At 38.4% G+C, this 13,386-nt stretch overlaps 1 protein-coding gene and 2 pseudogenes across 1 annotated transcript; 2 read left to right on the top strand and 1 right to left on the bottom strand.

The window, feature by feature from the left end:
* Positions 1-974: 974 nt before the first annotated feature.
* LOC103944862 (glyoxylate/hydroxypyruvate/pyruvate reductase 2KGR) lies at positions 975-3,481 on the top strand. Its single transcript, XM_009355337.3, has 2 exons — positions 975-1,594; positions 2,769-3,481. Exons 1-2 carry the CDS (start codon positions 1,172-1,174, stop codon positions 3,285-3,287), a joined length of 942 nt encoding a protein of 313 aa, XP_009353612.2. The 5' UTR covers positions 975-1,171; the 3' UTR covers positions 3,288-3,481.
* A 154-nt stretch (positions 3,482-3,635) lies between these two features.
* Positions 3,636-12,399, bottom strand: LOC103944861 (annotated as a pseudogene).
* Positions 6,363-8,866, top strand: LOC103944886 (annotated as a pseudogene).
* Positions 12,400-13,386: the final 987 nt, after the last annotated feature.

Here is a 13,386-nt window from a genome sequence, read left to right as displayed (position 1 = left end):
CCAATGTGTTGTATCACGTTCAACATAGAAAAATTAAATTGAATCAATAACATGTAGATCAATTCAAAATAATAAATTAATCACAAACAGATTGATTAAAACATAATACTTCCCTGATTGAAGATCAAATTCTCTTTAGCGTAACGTCAAGAGCGCGCTGACAACGTGTTGTAGGCATATTTTACTAAACAATTATAGAGGCCATAGAGAGAGGGAGAGAGTGCGGCATAGAGAGAGAAAAGAGTTGTGTAATTGTGAGGTGTGTGTTATTCCATCCCATTGTGCCTTTATTTATAGTAGTAGGGAAGATTAATTCCTTACCCTTTAGGATTACAACATTTAATAGGTAATCTACTTCTAATAGGAATATTAACAGTTGTATAATTTTTATGTTGGTTAATGTTATTTAATGTTGTTTCATATTGTTTAATGTTGTTTCATGTTACTTAATTTAATTTAATGTTGTATAATGGCTTAGGAAGTTATAGGAAAAAAATAGAATTTAAAAAAAAATATGAAACAAATTTTGTAAAATAGAAGTTATAGGAAAAAATTTGAATTTAAAAAAAATATAAAACAAATTTTGTAAGATAGAAGTTATAGGAAGTTATAGAAAAAAAATAGAATTTAAAATAAGAGTTATAGGAAAAAAATTTTGTTAAAAAAAAAAAAAAATTAACGTCTGCTAGCCGTTATATTCAAATGTTTTCCCAACTATTCGTGTCGGTTATAACCGATATTATTGCTCTTATTCCTGTCGATTATATTTGACAGTTTTAAGCAAAAATTTTGGCCAACCCAGGCCTAGCTGGCTGGCTGGAAGGGGCCAGCCCTTTGACCCTTTCAGATTTCGTGAAGCCCACGTACCCTCTGGCCTAACTCTCTGTTGAAGATAATTTTTGGGTTCGAATGGCTATGACACACCTCTCTTAACCCTTTAATTTATTATAATTTTTCTATTCAAACATTTTGTGTTATTTATTTAATCAAACGTCGTGATTCTCTTGTCCACTTCCCCGATCACCACGGACATTACAAGCCACCTATCGCTACCAAAAGCTTCCCATAATCCCACGACCACCACCTTCTCAAATCCCATCCTCTCCAATCCTTACGGGGACGGCACAAACCCCGAAACCAAACAAGCCCCATTTCTGCAAATCCCACAACAATGGAGTCCATCGGCGTCCTCATGCCGATCCCCATGTCCCCCTACTTGGAGCAGGAGCTCGAGAAGCGCTTCAACCTCCTCAAGCTCTGGACTGTCCCCCACAAAACCCAGTTCATCAAGGACCACTCAGCCTCCATCCGCGCCATCGTCGGCAACGCCTCCGCCGGAGCCGACGGCGAGCTCATCGCCGCTCTGCCGAAGCTGGAGATTATTTCCAGTTTCAGCGTCGGAATCGATAAGGTCGATTTGAAGATGTGTAAGGAAAAGGGTATTCGGGTCACCAACACGCCCGACGTTTTGACCGATGACGTGGCGGACCTTGCTATTGGGCTGACGTTGGCGGTGCTGAGACGGCTCTGTGAGAGTGAACGGTATGTGAGGAGTGGGCAGTGGAAGAAGGGCGACTACAAGTTGACCACCAAGGTTTTTTTTTTTTTGTCTCAACTATTTTTTTAATTCAATTTTCAGTTTATTTTCTTTTCTTATTTTTATTGGTTTGAATGGATATTGATATTTGATTGTGCTGCTCGTGATTTGAGGGTGAGGTGATGGGCTATTTTTGAAGTTATGGTAAAATTTTGTAAGTGTTAACTGTGGTTTAGGGTAAGTGTAAAATTTTGTTTATCTTATACAGCGGGTCCCAAGGCCGAATAAAGGAGGAGGCGGAGGGCGTTAGGTAGTCGACAGTCGGAACTTTGTTGTTATATCGAATCCTTATGAATATGATAACAGTGGTGTTATTTGTAGAATACCCTGTTGGAGAGTATGGTAAAAAAATTTACAAATTGTTGAAGTCAAGGGGAAGAGATTAAGGAACAACGGTTGAGCTGGTGATTCCTGCTAAAGCTTGTTGTTAAGGGAAAGAGGGTGAAGTCCTGAATTTGATGTACTTTGCTTAATTTTGTATTCGAAGACACGAACTTGTTGTGCTTGTGTAAATTTTCAGTCAGTCAAAGTTCATTTCTCAGTGAAAGATGCGTTCAATTCTCTGTTGCAGTGATGTATTTAGGATGACATCACCAAAGGGAAAGAGAAAGCGATGGTAGTCGGTGTTGGTTGTTTGTTTCTCGTTCTTGTATGAAGAGGTTCTTGTTGGTGACGCAGGAGACTGTGTTCTTGATTGCTTGCTTCTCATTGTTGCCTGCATATATGCTTTGTTTGCCTTTTTATTTGTGGAGTGTCGATCACTTTGTATATCTTTGGTTGCAACTGCTTACTCGCTGCTTTGCCTGCTAGTCTTCGATGTACTGAAAATTATCTTAGTATCTTATTGGAGTCTCTGAGTTTCCAACAGTTGAAATTTGGTAGCCAAATTAATGTGCATTCTATATAGCTTGTGCGTACGATTTTTCTATCCGTTGTGTTCCTCTCTGTGGTTTTGTCGTTGCTAATCTCATGGTATCTTAATATTGTGTAATTTCTTTTGCTTGTCTTTCTTTAGTGTATCGTTTCGACTTTGAAGGATTTTGGCGCATTTTTGTTTGTTTATGTGCTATGTGTATATGTATAGGTAAAGCCTTGAGTTCTTGATTTTAATTTTTCATCCATATGATATATTTCTTTCCCCTCCTGTGTAATACTTCCCTTTCATTTTCAGTTCACTGGGAAAACTGTTGGGATCATCGGTCTCGGAAGAATTGGCAAAGCAGTTGCGAAGAGAGCCGAGGCTTTTAGCTGCCCAATTGCTTACTTTTCCAGGACAGAAAAGCCAGATTCGAAGTTCAAATACTACCCAACCGTCGTGGAGTTGGCCGCCAACTGCGATGTTTTAGTTGTTGCATGCCCCTTAACTGAAGAGACCCGCCACATTATCAACCGCCAAGTCATTAATGCTTTGGGACCAAAGGGTGTTCTCATCAACATTGGGAGAGGCCCTCATGTTGACGAAGCTGAGTTGGTATCTGCTCTGGTAGAAGGCCGGTTAGGTGGGGCGGGGCTTGATGTCTATGAGAATGAACCAGAAGTACCCGAGGTGCTGTTCGCTCTCGAGAATGTGGTCCTCTTGCCTCATGTCGGAAGCGGCACGGTAGAAACTCGCAATGCCATGGCTGACCTTGTGGTTGGGAATCTTGAGGCTCACTTCTTGAAGAAACCATTGTTGACACCAGTGGCCTAATAGCTTTAAGCATCTGGACATGATGATCAGTGGATGCATAGTTTCATCTGCTGCCACAGATGCCTTGTTTAGTAATTATTTTTGTCAATACGAAAAAGGATCGTTGCTTCTGGAATTTCGGAAATGTTCTTGTTGAAACTGTTGATTGATGATATTTTCTGGTTAATTCTTCATAAAAATCCTTGTGTTTTAAAGAGTCTTATAATTTTTTATTTTATTTTATAAATTATATATTTACGTCAAGGGGTGAGAAATTTGGGATGAATCATACAAAGGGCTAACACTAATAATTTTGCTTTCAACTTATCATCAACTGAAGTCAAACCTTGGGCATCTCACTTATAAGCAGATAAGGATACCATTATGCAATAGTGCTAAGAGACAAAAGTCTTGCAAATACATGAAGGGTTTTCATCACAACTAGTCCCCGAGTTTGCGGGTGGATCCTCTCCACATTAAAAGCATTGCAGTAAAATCTTTGTTAACTTGGCTCTCAGTGATTTTGATAAGAATGTCACAGTAAATGACTACATATTTACCAATTCTTCTCGCCTATCGATTTCCTCGGTGTTCTAGTTATAAATCAATCAGTATTCAGCATCAGATCCTATTTCGAACACTTAAGTATAACATTCAGTATATATTTCTATAACTCACCTTTAGCGGCGTTATCTTTGGCTTTCAAATGTTTGTTGATGGTTGTGGCCATGTCCTTCAAGCTCGATTTTGTAGAAAGGTTGATCTGCACAGTGAAAACAATTTCTTGCACAAGTTGGCTATAGAGCACACATATGAATCATAACAGAAAAAACTGGGATTTGTTGTAATCACTAATTACCGGGTTGGCTTTATCGATGGCTGTGTCTAACAAGAGCGTTGGGTAGTCGCTTACCTGAATAACAGTAACCAAACATATAAATAACAAACAACAATAACCAAGATAGATTTCAGAATCATCACTCTGGCATCTCATCAACTGAAACTTTCATGGCCAGAGACAGTTCTCATCGATAATGTTTCTGAGTTGTAAAATTCGTTGTGATTCACACCCGACACCCTCTTCTTTTATTTATAATGTATCGTGCAATTTTCAGAGGATTGACAGAAAGCATTAGAATGTATTATTCATCAAGCTATTTGAAACAAAAAAGACGACCACCGGGCTTCCAAGTGTTCATTGAGAGCTTACATAAATGCTCTAGCTAATCTAATGTCCAAGGTTATGGATTACCGAAAAAGCAAGGTTTTCATCCAATATCACAAAATCGAATTACGATGTAAAAAAGAACACTTACTTGCAGTCTCGGATGTTCACTCGCAGACGCATCTATTCTTGCGAAGAGTAGATTATCCAAACTTTTAAGGTGCTTACCCAACTTTTGTACATGCTTAGCAGTGGTCTCACAGGTGATGCACCATGGTGTGTATACCTGTTCCATAACACCGATAATATTTTTCACGGGCATACTGCATGGTCAAAATTCTCTCTCCCTAAAAAAATTCTAAAACCACAACAACTTGCTATACAACAATGATAAGATTTATCATCAATTCTAATGATATTTTAAGGGCAATTTGCCATACAATTCGAAACTAGTACAAACTTAATTAGCAGTTCTAGTTTTGATTATCGGACCTCGAAAAATAACTTATTAGGTTGATTCTAGTACAGAAAAAATTGTTTAAAACAACAATAACAAAGCCTTTTCGCACTAAGTGGGGTCGGCTATATGAATCCTAGAATGCCACTGCGCTCGGTTTTGTGTTATGTCCTCCGTTAGATCCAAGTACTCTAAGTCTTTTCTTAGAGTCTTCCAAAGTTTTCCTAGGTCTTCCTCTACCCCTTCGGCCCTGGACCTCTGTCCCGTAGTTGCATCTTCTAACCGGAGCGTCAGTAGGCCTTCTTTGCACATGTCCAAACCACCATAACCGACTTTCTCTCATCTTTCCTTCAATTTCGGCTACTCCTACTTTACCTCGGATATCCTCATTCCTAATCTTATCCTTTCTCCTATGCCCACACATCCAACGAAGCATCCTCATCTCCGCTACACCCATTTTTTGTACGTGTTGATGCTTCACCGCCCAACATTCCGTGCCATACAGCATTGCCGGCCTTATCACAACACGCCGGATGCACTCTTCCACTTCATCCATCCAGCTTGTATTCTATGGTTGAGGTCTCCATCTAATTCTCCGTTCTTTTGCAAGATAGATCCTAGGTAGCGAAAGCAGTCGCTTTGGTACTTCCTGATCTCCGATCCTCACCCCTAATTCATTTTGACCTCCATTTGCACTGAACTTGCACTCCATATATTCTGTCTTTGATTGGCTTAGGCAAAGACCTTTAGATTCCAACACTTCTCTCCAAAGGTTAAGCTTCGCATTTACTCCTTCCCCAAGTTTCATCTATCAACACTATATCGTCTGCGAAAAGCATACACCAAGGAATATCATCTTGAATATGTCCCATTAACTCATCCATTACCAATGCAAAAAGGTAAGGACTTAAGGATGAACCTTGATGTAACCCTACAGTTATGGGGAAGCTTTCGGTTTGTCCTTCATGAGTTCTTACAGCAGTCTTTGCTCCAACATACATATCCTTTATAGCTTGGATATATGCTACTGGTACTCTTTTCTTCTCTAAAATCCTCTAAAGAATGTCTCTTGGGACCCTATCATATGCTTTTTCCAAATCTATAAAGACCATGTGTAAATCCTTTTTCCTATCTCTGTATCTTTCCATCAATCTTCGTAAGAGATAGATTGCCTCCATGGTTGAGCGCCCTAGCATGAACCCGAATTGGTTGTCCGAAACCCGTGTCTCTTGCCTCAATCTATGCTCAATGACTCTCTCCCAGAGCTTCATTGTATGACTCATTAGCTTAATACCCCTATAGTTCATGCAATTTTGTACGTCGCCCTTATTCTTGTAGATAGGCACCAAAGTGCTCTTTCACCACTCATTTGGCATCTTCTTCGTTTTCAAAATCCTATTGAAAAGGTCTGTGAGCTATGTTATACCCGTCTCTCCCAAGACTTTCCACACTTCGATCGGTATATCATCTGGGCCCACAGAAAAAATTGTTTAATTAATATATTTACACATAGATGCATGCAATTTCTTCATTTAGTGATTTCCTATTTTTGGAACATTGATGAACCAAATAATACCACTTTTTATTTTTGGTTGGAAAAAACATGCCGGTGGTGTTACCATTGAATTAGTAGTGTTATTTTCATATGAGCCTCTATTCTGAGTGTGGCTATGTAAGTTTGCAATTAATTTTAATTAGTTCATTATTTAGTTTGAGTTATCTTGTGTAGAGAGAAGTAAAGAGTCTGTTATGGGTTCAGTTGGAACTACATGTGCTGAGTTGTGGTTGATAGAAAGTCACCCTTTGTTAGTTTGTTCTTTCTTGTTAATTAATTTTTTTCGACGGCATGTCTATATAAACGACGTCCTATTCCTCTGTAAGACATGCGCTTGAACCTGAGAGTTTCTTCACAAAACTCACTTATTTAAAATTTACTCTTACAGTAGCAATATCGGAAGAGAGGAATGGGAAACAAGGCTTTAGGAGCAGGGGTGATGGCGATTGCTTGGTTAATATTTACATTACAAGTTGTTGTGAATGCTGGTGACTTGGAGAAATTGCATGACAATGCATCAAATCCAAACCCAGAAGAATTGGCAGTCAAGAGGGTTGAGTTCCCTACTGATTTTGTGTTTGGCGTCCCTACTGCTGCTACACAAATAGAAGGATCAGCAAAAAATTCAGGAAAAGGACCAAGTGTTTGGGACAACTTTGTTGAGAAATTCCCATAGAGAATTTCAGACCACTCAAACATGTTCATTGCCATCCACTCGTACAGTCGATACAAGGAAGATGTGAGTCGATTCTTACAGATTTTCCATCCCCTGGATGAGGATTCTTCCGAATGGAACCTTGAGTGGTGGAATAAACCAAGAAGCCATTGACCATTACAACCTAATTGACGAGTTAATCAAGAATGGCATCACACCCTATGTGACCATTTTCATTTTGACTCACCCCAAACCTTGCAAGACAAGTATGGCGGCCCTTTGCACCATTCCTTTGTGGACGATTTTAAGGATTATAGCGAAATGTGTTTCAAAACAATTGGAGATATTTTCAAAAACTGGATTACAATGAACGGACTATTTATCATTTCCACGTTCGGGTATGTACTTGGATTTGCTGCACCAGGCAGATGTTCTTTGCATACAAAATTCGTATGTACATCTGGTAATTCGTCTACTGAGCCTTACATTGTGAGCCACAACCTTCTCCTTGCCTGTACTACTGTTGTTAAGCTATACAAAGAGAAGTTCCAAGCAAACCAAGGAGGACAAATTGGAATCAGGCTTGTAGGATAATATGTTGAGCCTTTTCAGACTCAGAAGAAGACAGCTGCAGCGAGAGTTCTGGACTTCAGTCCGAGATGGTAGGTGGAGCCATTAGTCTATGGAGATTATCCAAAGAGTATGAGAGATTTGGTTAAGGACAGACTACCTAGTTTTACCAATGAAGAGAAGAACTTGGTCAAAGGGTCCTTTGACTTTATTGGCATCAATTATTATACCTCAATATATGCTAAAAACTCCCTACCGAGTCCACAGAAGCCAATTAACTATACAACTAATGCTTTAGCTGAATCACCCGAAAAAATAAAAATGGAGATCCTATTGGCCCTAAGGCTGAAGGAATTAGTTTCGTGTCCATTTGTCAGCAAGGTCTGCAGAAACATCGACTTCATGAAGAAAAACTACCAAAGTCCTAAAATCTACATTACTGAAAATGGAATCAACGACGCAAAGAAGGATACTCGCATAGAGTTAAAAATACTCTTTGGCATTTGTACTGGCTCAGCAAGGCAATCAAGATTGGTGTGAATGTGAAAGGATATTTCTATTGGGCACTGCTTGACGACTTTGAATGAGGTGATGGCTATACCACAAGATTTGGGCTTTATTACATTGATTCCAAAGACAATCTCAAGCGCATTCCTAAAGATTCTGATAAGTGGTCCTCTAAATTCCTCAAGGGTGAAGTTTAAAGACACAATGCTCAAGCTAAGGCATAAGCTGTACATGGCTGATCAACCCCAAGTTCTTAAGGGCAAGTTTCCTACAGATGTGATGTGTATAAAGAAAGAGTGATACTCACACACACACATACACATACACATTTAGTTACATATATATGTATATGTATATGTATATACTTATATACAATGTACAAATTTTTAAGGTTTGGTTTATGGAGCATCTTTTAGAACTTCAATAGTACTTATCTGAAGAATACTACAGTTCTTTGAAAAGTAGTAGTTTCTTATTAGTTTCCTACGATCCCATTTTTTTGTGTGTGAAAATTGATAAAGTTCATTCCCTGTTTTGTTCTGATTTATAAGAAACATTATTTTGTTTTCAAACTTCAGGAACTTTGACTTGGATGTGATCGTGTGAGCAGCAATAAAATAGATGTGGGAGAGGAAGACACACATACCTCTAGTACAACATTCTTGTGACTATTTAAAACCAAGTCATCCAATGTCTTTCCTACAACGCCCAGGACGGTTTCATTCTTCTGCATTTTTCACATAGTACAGAAGTGAGATCAAAACTTTGTGCTACAATATATATTCTTGTGACTATGTAAAACCAAGTCATCAAATGTCTTTCCTACAACGCTCAGGACGGTTTCATTCTTCTGCATTTTTCAGAATAGTACCGAAGTGAGATCAAAGCTTTGTGATACAATAATAATATACATGTATATAATTATATATATAGAATATTAACTTGAATATAACTAACAATTCCCAGCTTTGTGAGCTGATTTAGCACTGCATTTAATGTGATAGAACTACAACGTTGCAGGAAGTGCTTTCATATTTACCATTTCAAGGCTAAGTAAAACCAGCACTCTGCAGTACGGTTTTGGTTGGTCGATCAGCTTCAGAATAACACAAGATTTTGGCTTAAGGATAATGTAACAATGGGAACCAAAACAAACAACTGTTGTCCAAAGTTACAGAAAAGAAACTAAGATAGAATTCCAAAATTAAATTGCCATCATTAATCAAAAAATATTTTTTAAGGAGAAACAGGACTCACGTTATCAGGTATTAGTTGCGATTTGAAGTGTGGTGATACAGTACCCTGTAGAAGCCCTGAGCAGAACTCCTACAAAATCCAATTCATAATATCGGTAGTCTAGGTAGATAATCTTCAGGAGAAAAATTCAAAACGTGAGAGATTATTACTTCAAGATTGCTTTGTGTTGGATCTGATTCCAATAGATATTTAGAGCTCCTCTGATATCAAAAGCAATGACCTGTGCAGAACACAGACAAAACCTGATTAGAAATAGCCTTAGCAGCATATTCCTTGATAGAAAGAATTCACGGTCAAGGTGCAGGTCACGACTGGGAAACTGACCACAGTGCTGTTTGATTCTTCAAGCCCAAATACCGTTAGGTAAGGCTTAGCAAGGTTTCCGTCCATAATGTCTATATATATAAACAGTATCTGGATCCAGAGAATAAAAGAGGAAAAACATTAGTAGATTTAACTGATTCACACAATTGCTTCAACATATAGTCCATTTGCCTACCTTTGACTTGAACTGTCTAGCAACATCTTGAAGAGGCTCAAGAAGTTTCTTGAAGTCATCTGCGTCTGCAAAAACATGAACCTGTCAACAATAAAAGCGAGTTATTAAATGACAGTCATTAGCATGCCATTTCTAATTCTTTAAATATGACTCAAGCTAAAGAAAGATATAATGCTTAGAGGGTCATGTAAGTACGCAAATATGATTTGATGTTTGATTTGCATTAAATGACGGAGAACAAATTCTAATTTTAAGCATCAAATTCCATAAGGAAGAGAAATGCAACACCTGAAGAACAGTTTTTGCCAGTTTTTTAGAAAAACCTAAATATATCTTCTGGTTATTGTATCCAATATGTGTACTACTTTTCGTTTATAATTTTGAGTCATCTAGGCCATCTCTATGCATGATCTTGTTTTATATGCATTATTTATTGATAAAATACATGATCGTGTACTTTTACTATTGTCCAGACTTAAAAATCTCATTTGTAACAAGACTAAAAAAAATGTATATAAATGTGGATGTGTATGCAGCTCAACTGTAAAAGAAGATATGATGTACTGGAGGAATCAACGACCTGAATTTGAATAGGGCTGGAGTACACTTTTGCAGAATTCGCTTCAGTAAGTCTGTTAACTAACGGAAACTTGTTATGGTCCAGAAACTGCAGTATTTCATCCGCTCTAAAGGTCCCTTCTGCAAAGCCAAACATTCATGAAGAAGAATAACTATGTTAGTAATTCTTCCTGTTCTTCCTGACTTGCAAAAAATTCATCGAATGTAAACCAAGTACAGTCAAATATGCAAGTTGACACAGTCATACATAAGTCTCGTTAATGGTTTACAGAATCTAAACTTTGATTATTTGAGACAGATTAACAAAAAATATAATATACATTGGCCAAGTTGCACATGCAAGTAAGAAAACAACAAAAATTTCATCACTTTCAGTAAGAAAATTAAGCAACTCACCATATGCAGTGTATCTTTCTGGCTCACTTTTCACAATTCCAAGGAAAGGCTAGTTGATTTCATATTTGGAAAGAGAACGTTAGCAACCTCAATGTTGCTTGCTTCTACAAACTGGATTGCATTGTCAGCTGTCGCTGCTTTTACAAACTCTTTGTGCTCAGGCCCCTGATTAATTTTGATGACAAACAAGCCCAAAATATCCATAATGTACAAACAAAATATACAATCAAGGCAGAGGCCTCATACTAACTCCAGACTTAATCCTAGGTTTTCAGTATTTCCTAGGTCTAGCATTCTAAGAGAAATTTGAAAACAATAACAATGTACATACCTCAAACTTTTCAAACAAACCAACAACAAATATGTCAGACTTCTTGAGAAATTCTTCAGCCTCTGTCACCGAGCTTATCCTAATAACAGGTTCACCGGTTTTCTTCCTCGCCCATATCACTATTTCTTCCCTGAATCACAATTTACCCCCACAAACACATTAATGGAAATGCACAACTCAATTGGTACATATATTCATAGCCATACACACGAAATACTGATACTGCATACAAATGAATTCAAAGATATATGGGTAATGTACAGGAAAAACCGATATTAAACCTTAAAGGAAAAGTTACTCGAATAAATTAGAACAACTCAACTAATAAATTATGTAATTTACGGCAATGACAAAACACAAGGACAATATATAAGCATACAGATAACAGAAATGACAAAACACAATCTGAATTATAACTTATAATATAAGTAACTAGCCAAAAATAATGATTCACATACCATATTCAGATCAAGTTAACATAAAATATTCCCAATTAAACATCTTGATAAAGTTTTAGAGCCACACTCACGCAGAAAATCCACCAGTGTACGCTTGGGTGGTGCCATTGACAAACAGAAGCAGAGTAGGGAACCCTTTGATCTCCAAAGACGAGGCAGCTTTCGTGTGCCGCTCGGCATCAATCTTCGCCATCAAAAGGGGGCTCCCCAATTCCTTCAGCGCAGTGGCAGCCTCAGCAAACTGAGGCATCGGCTCAGCACTCCTGGAACACCAAGGAGCATACCCAAGAACCAGAACAATCCTCTGTGCATTGGATAAAAGCTCCGCCTCCAAGGACCTTGTGGTGGGCGCACCGTCTTGGTCTTCTTCCTGCTCGACTTGTTGGTCCAATGCCAGGAGCTCTTCAAGTTCGCCATCTTCGGTTTCGTCTGCGGTGAGGTTTTGGGGTTCAGAGGATCTGATGGGGGTCGGGAAATGGAGTGGGAGGGTGAGGATGAGAGTGAGGACGAAAATGATGAACCTGGAGGTGGGTTTTGATCTGGACATGGTTTTGAGGTAGTTGTGGCTGTGGGTTTTGCAGATTTTTGCATAGGGAAGTGGGGTTCTTGTGAATATTGTGAGATCTATGGAGTGAAAAGACTCAGAACTGAGAAGCTGAGAGGGATGAATGAAGGGAGTGAGAATTTGGGCTTCATAGATTCTATTTACCTTTCACTCCCTTTATTGGCGGCAATTACTCATAAAAAAATCGTAATTGTTGTAAAACTGACGGTGTATAGTAGAATAAATAAATAAGACACAGAATTTAAGAAGTTCCTCTACCGTTAGTGTAACTAGAGTATGTTCTTGGGACAACAGTGATGCTTTTATTATAATCTGGAATAATAAGATTACAAAGATAACTCTTTCTATTATGTCCTCTATTCTTCCTCTCTTCTTTCTTCCTCTACCAGCTATATGTCTATCTGTGTATATTTGCTCTCCTTCTTCTCATCCATTTTATAGACAAGGCTTTAGACAAAGTTGTGGTGGGATGAACAGTGGATTGATAGTGGAATAAGTGGCCATCCTTAATGAATGGCCTGTGAATTACAACACTCCCCTTTGGATGACCACAAGTCTTCAATTGACTTGTTAAAATCTTGATCTGTTTTGGATGCTCCCCCTGATGAGTATCTCCCCCTGATTTCAAATTCTTTAGGTTGATCATTGATCCTTCTGTTTTAGTCTCTTAGCGGGGAGAGTTGCCGAATGAGGTGTTTTCCTTGTTAACTTTCCACTGACATTTTCTTGAACTGGGCTGTAGGACTTTCTGCTAGACTTGCACCAAAGGTCTGAATTTACTCCTTTTATCTGGAGTGGAATTTGATTCAAGGGTGGTGGACACTTGATCTTGAATCGGACTTGTGATTTCTTCAAGATCCTTGGGACTTGTCCTTGAATGAAATCGAACCACGAGCAGCTTCACATGACAAGTGATCTTCGGCTCTGTCGGGGATGAATCAGTTTGTGTTTTGTTGTGCTTGTCTCCATATGCTTCAATGTATCATTTTCCTTTGCCTTATCTGTTCCCTTTGCATAAGTGGTATTTTCCCTATGCAGGTTTGACATATTCTTTTACAGTATTTGTCCTCTGATGCCGGAGTGGAATGCAAACCTTGCATTTGAAATCATTTCTTAGCGACTCATC

The sequence above is a fragment of a genome, unplaced genomic scaffold (assembly GCF_019419815.1).
Source record: "Pyrus x bretschneideri cultivar Hongxiangsu unplaced genomic scaffold, Pyrus_bretschneideri_v1 Contig26, whole genome shotgun sequence".
Classification (NCBI taxonomy): domain Eukaryota; kingdom Viridiplantae; phylum Streptophyta; class Magnoliopsida; order Rosales; family Rosaceae; genus Pyrus; species Pyrus x bretschneideri.
The sequence above is the reverse complement of the archived record's forward strand: the minus strand, read 5'-3'. Positions and strand labels throughout refer to the sequence as shown.

Coding starts and splice junctions, on each gene's coding strand:
- LOC103944862 (XM_009355337.3), top strand. CDS start 1,172: ATGGAGTCCATCGGCGTCCTCATGCCGATCCCCATGTCCCCCTACTTG. Junction 1,595..2,768: donor ACTACAAGTTGACCACCAAG/GTTTTTTTTTTT, acceptor TTTCATTTTCAG/TTCACTGGGAAAACTGTTGG.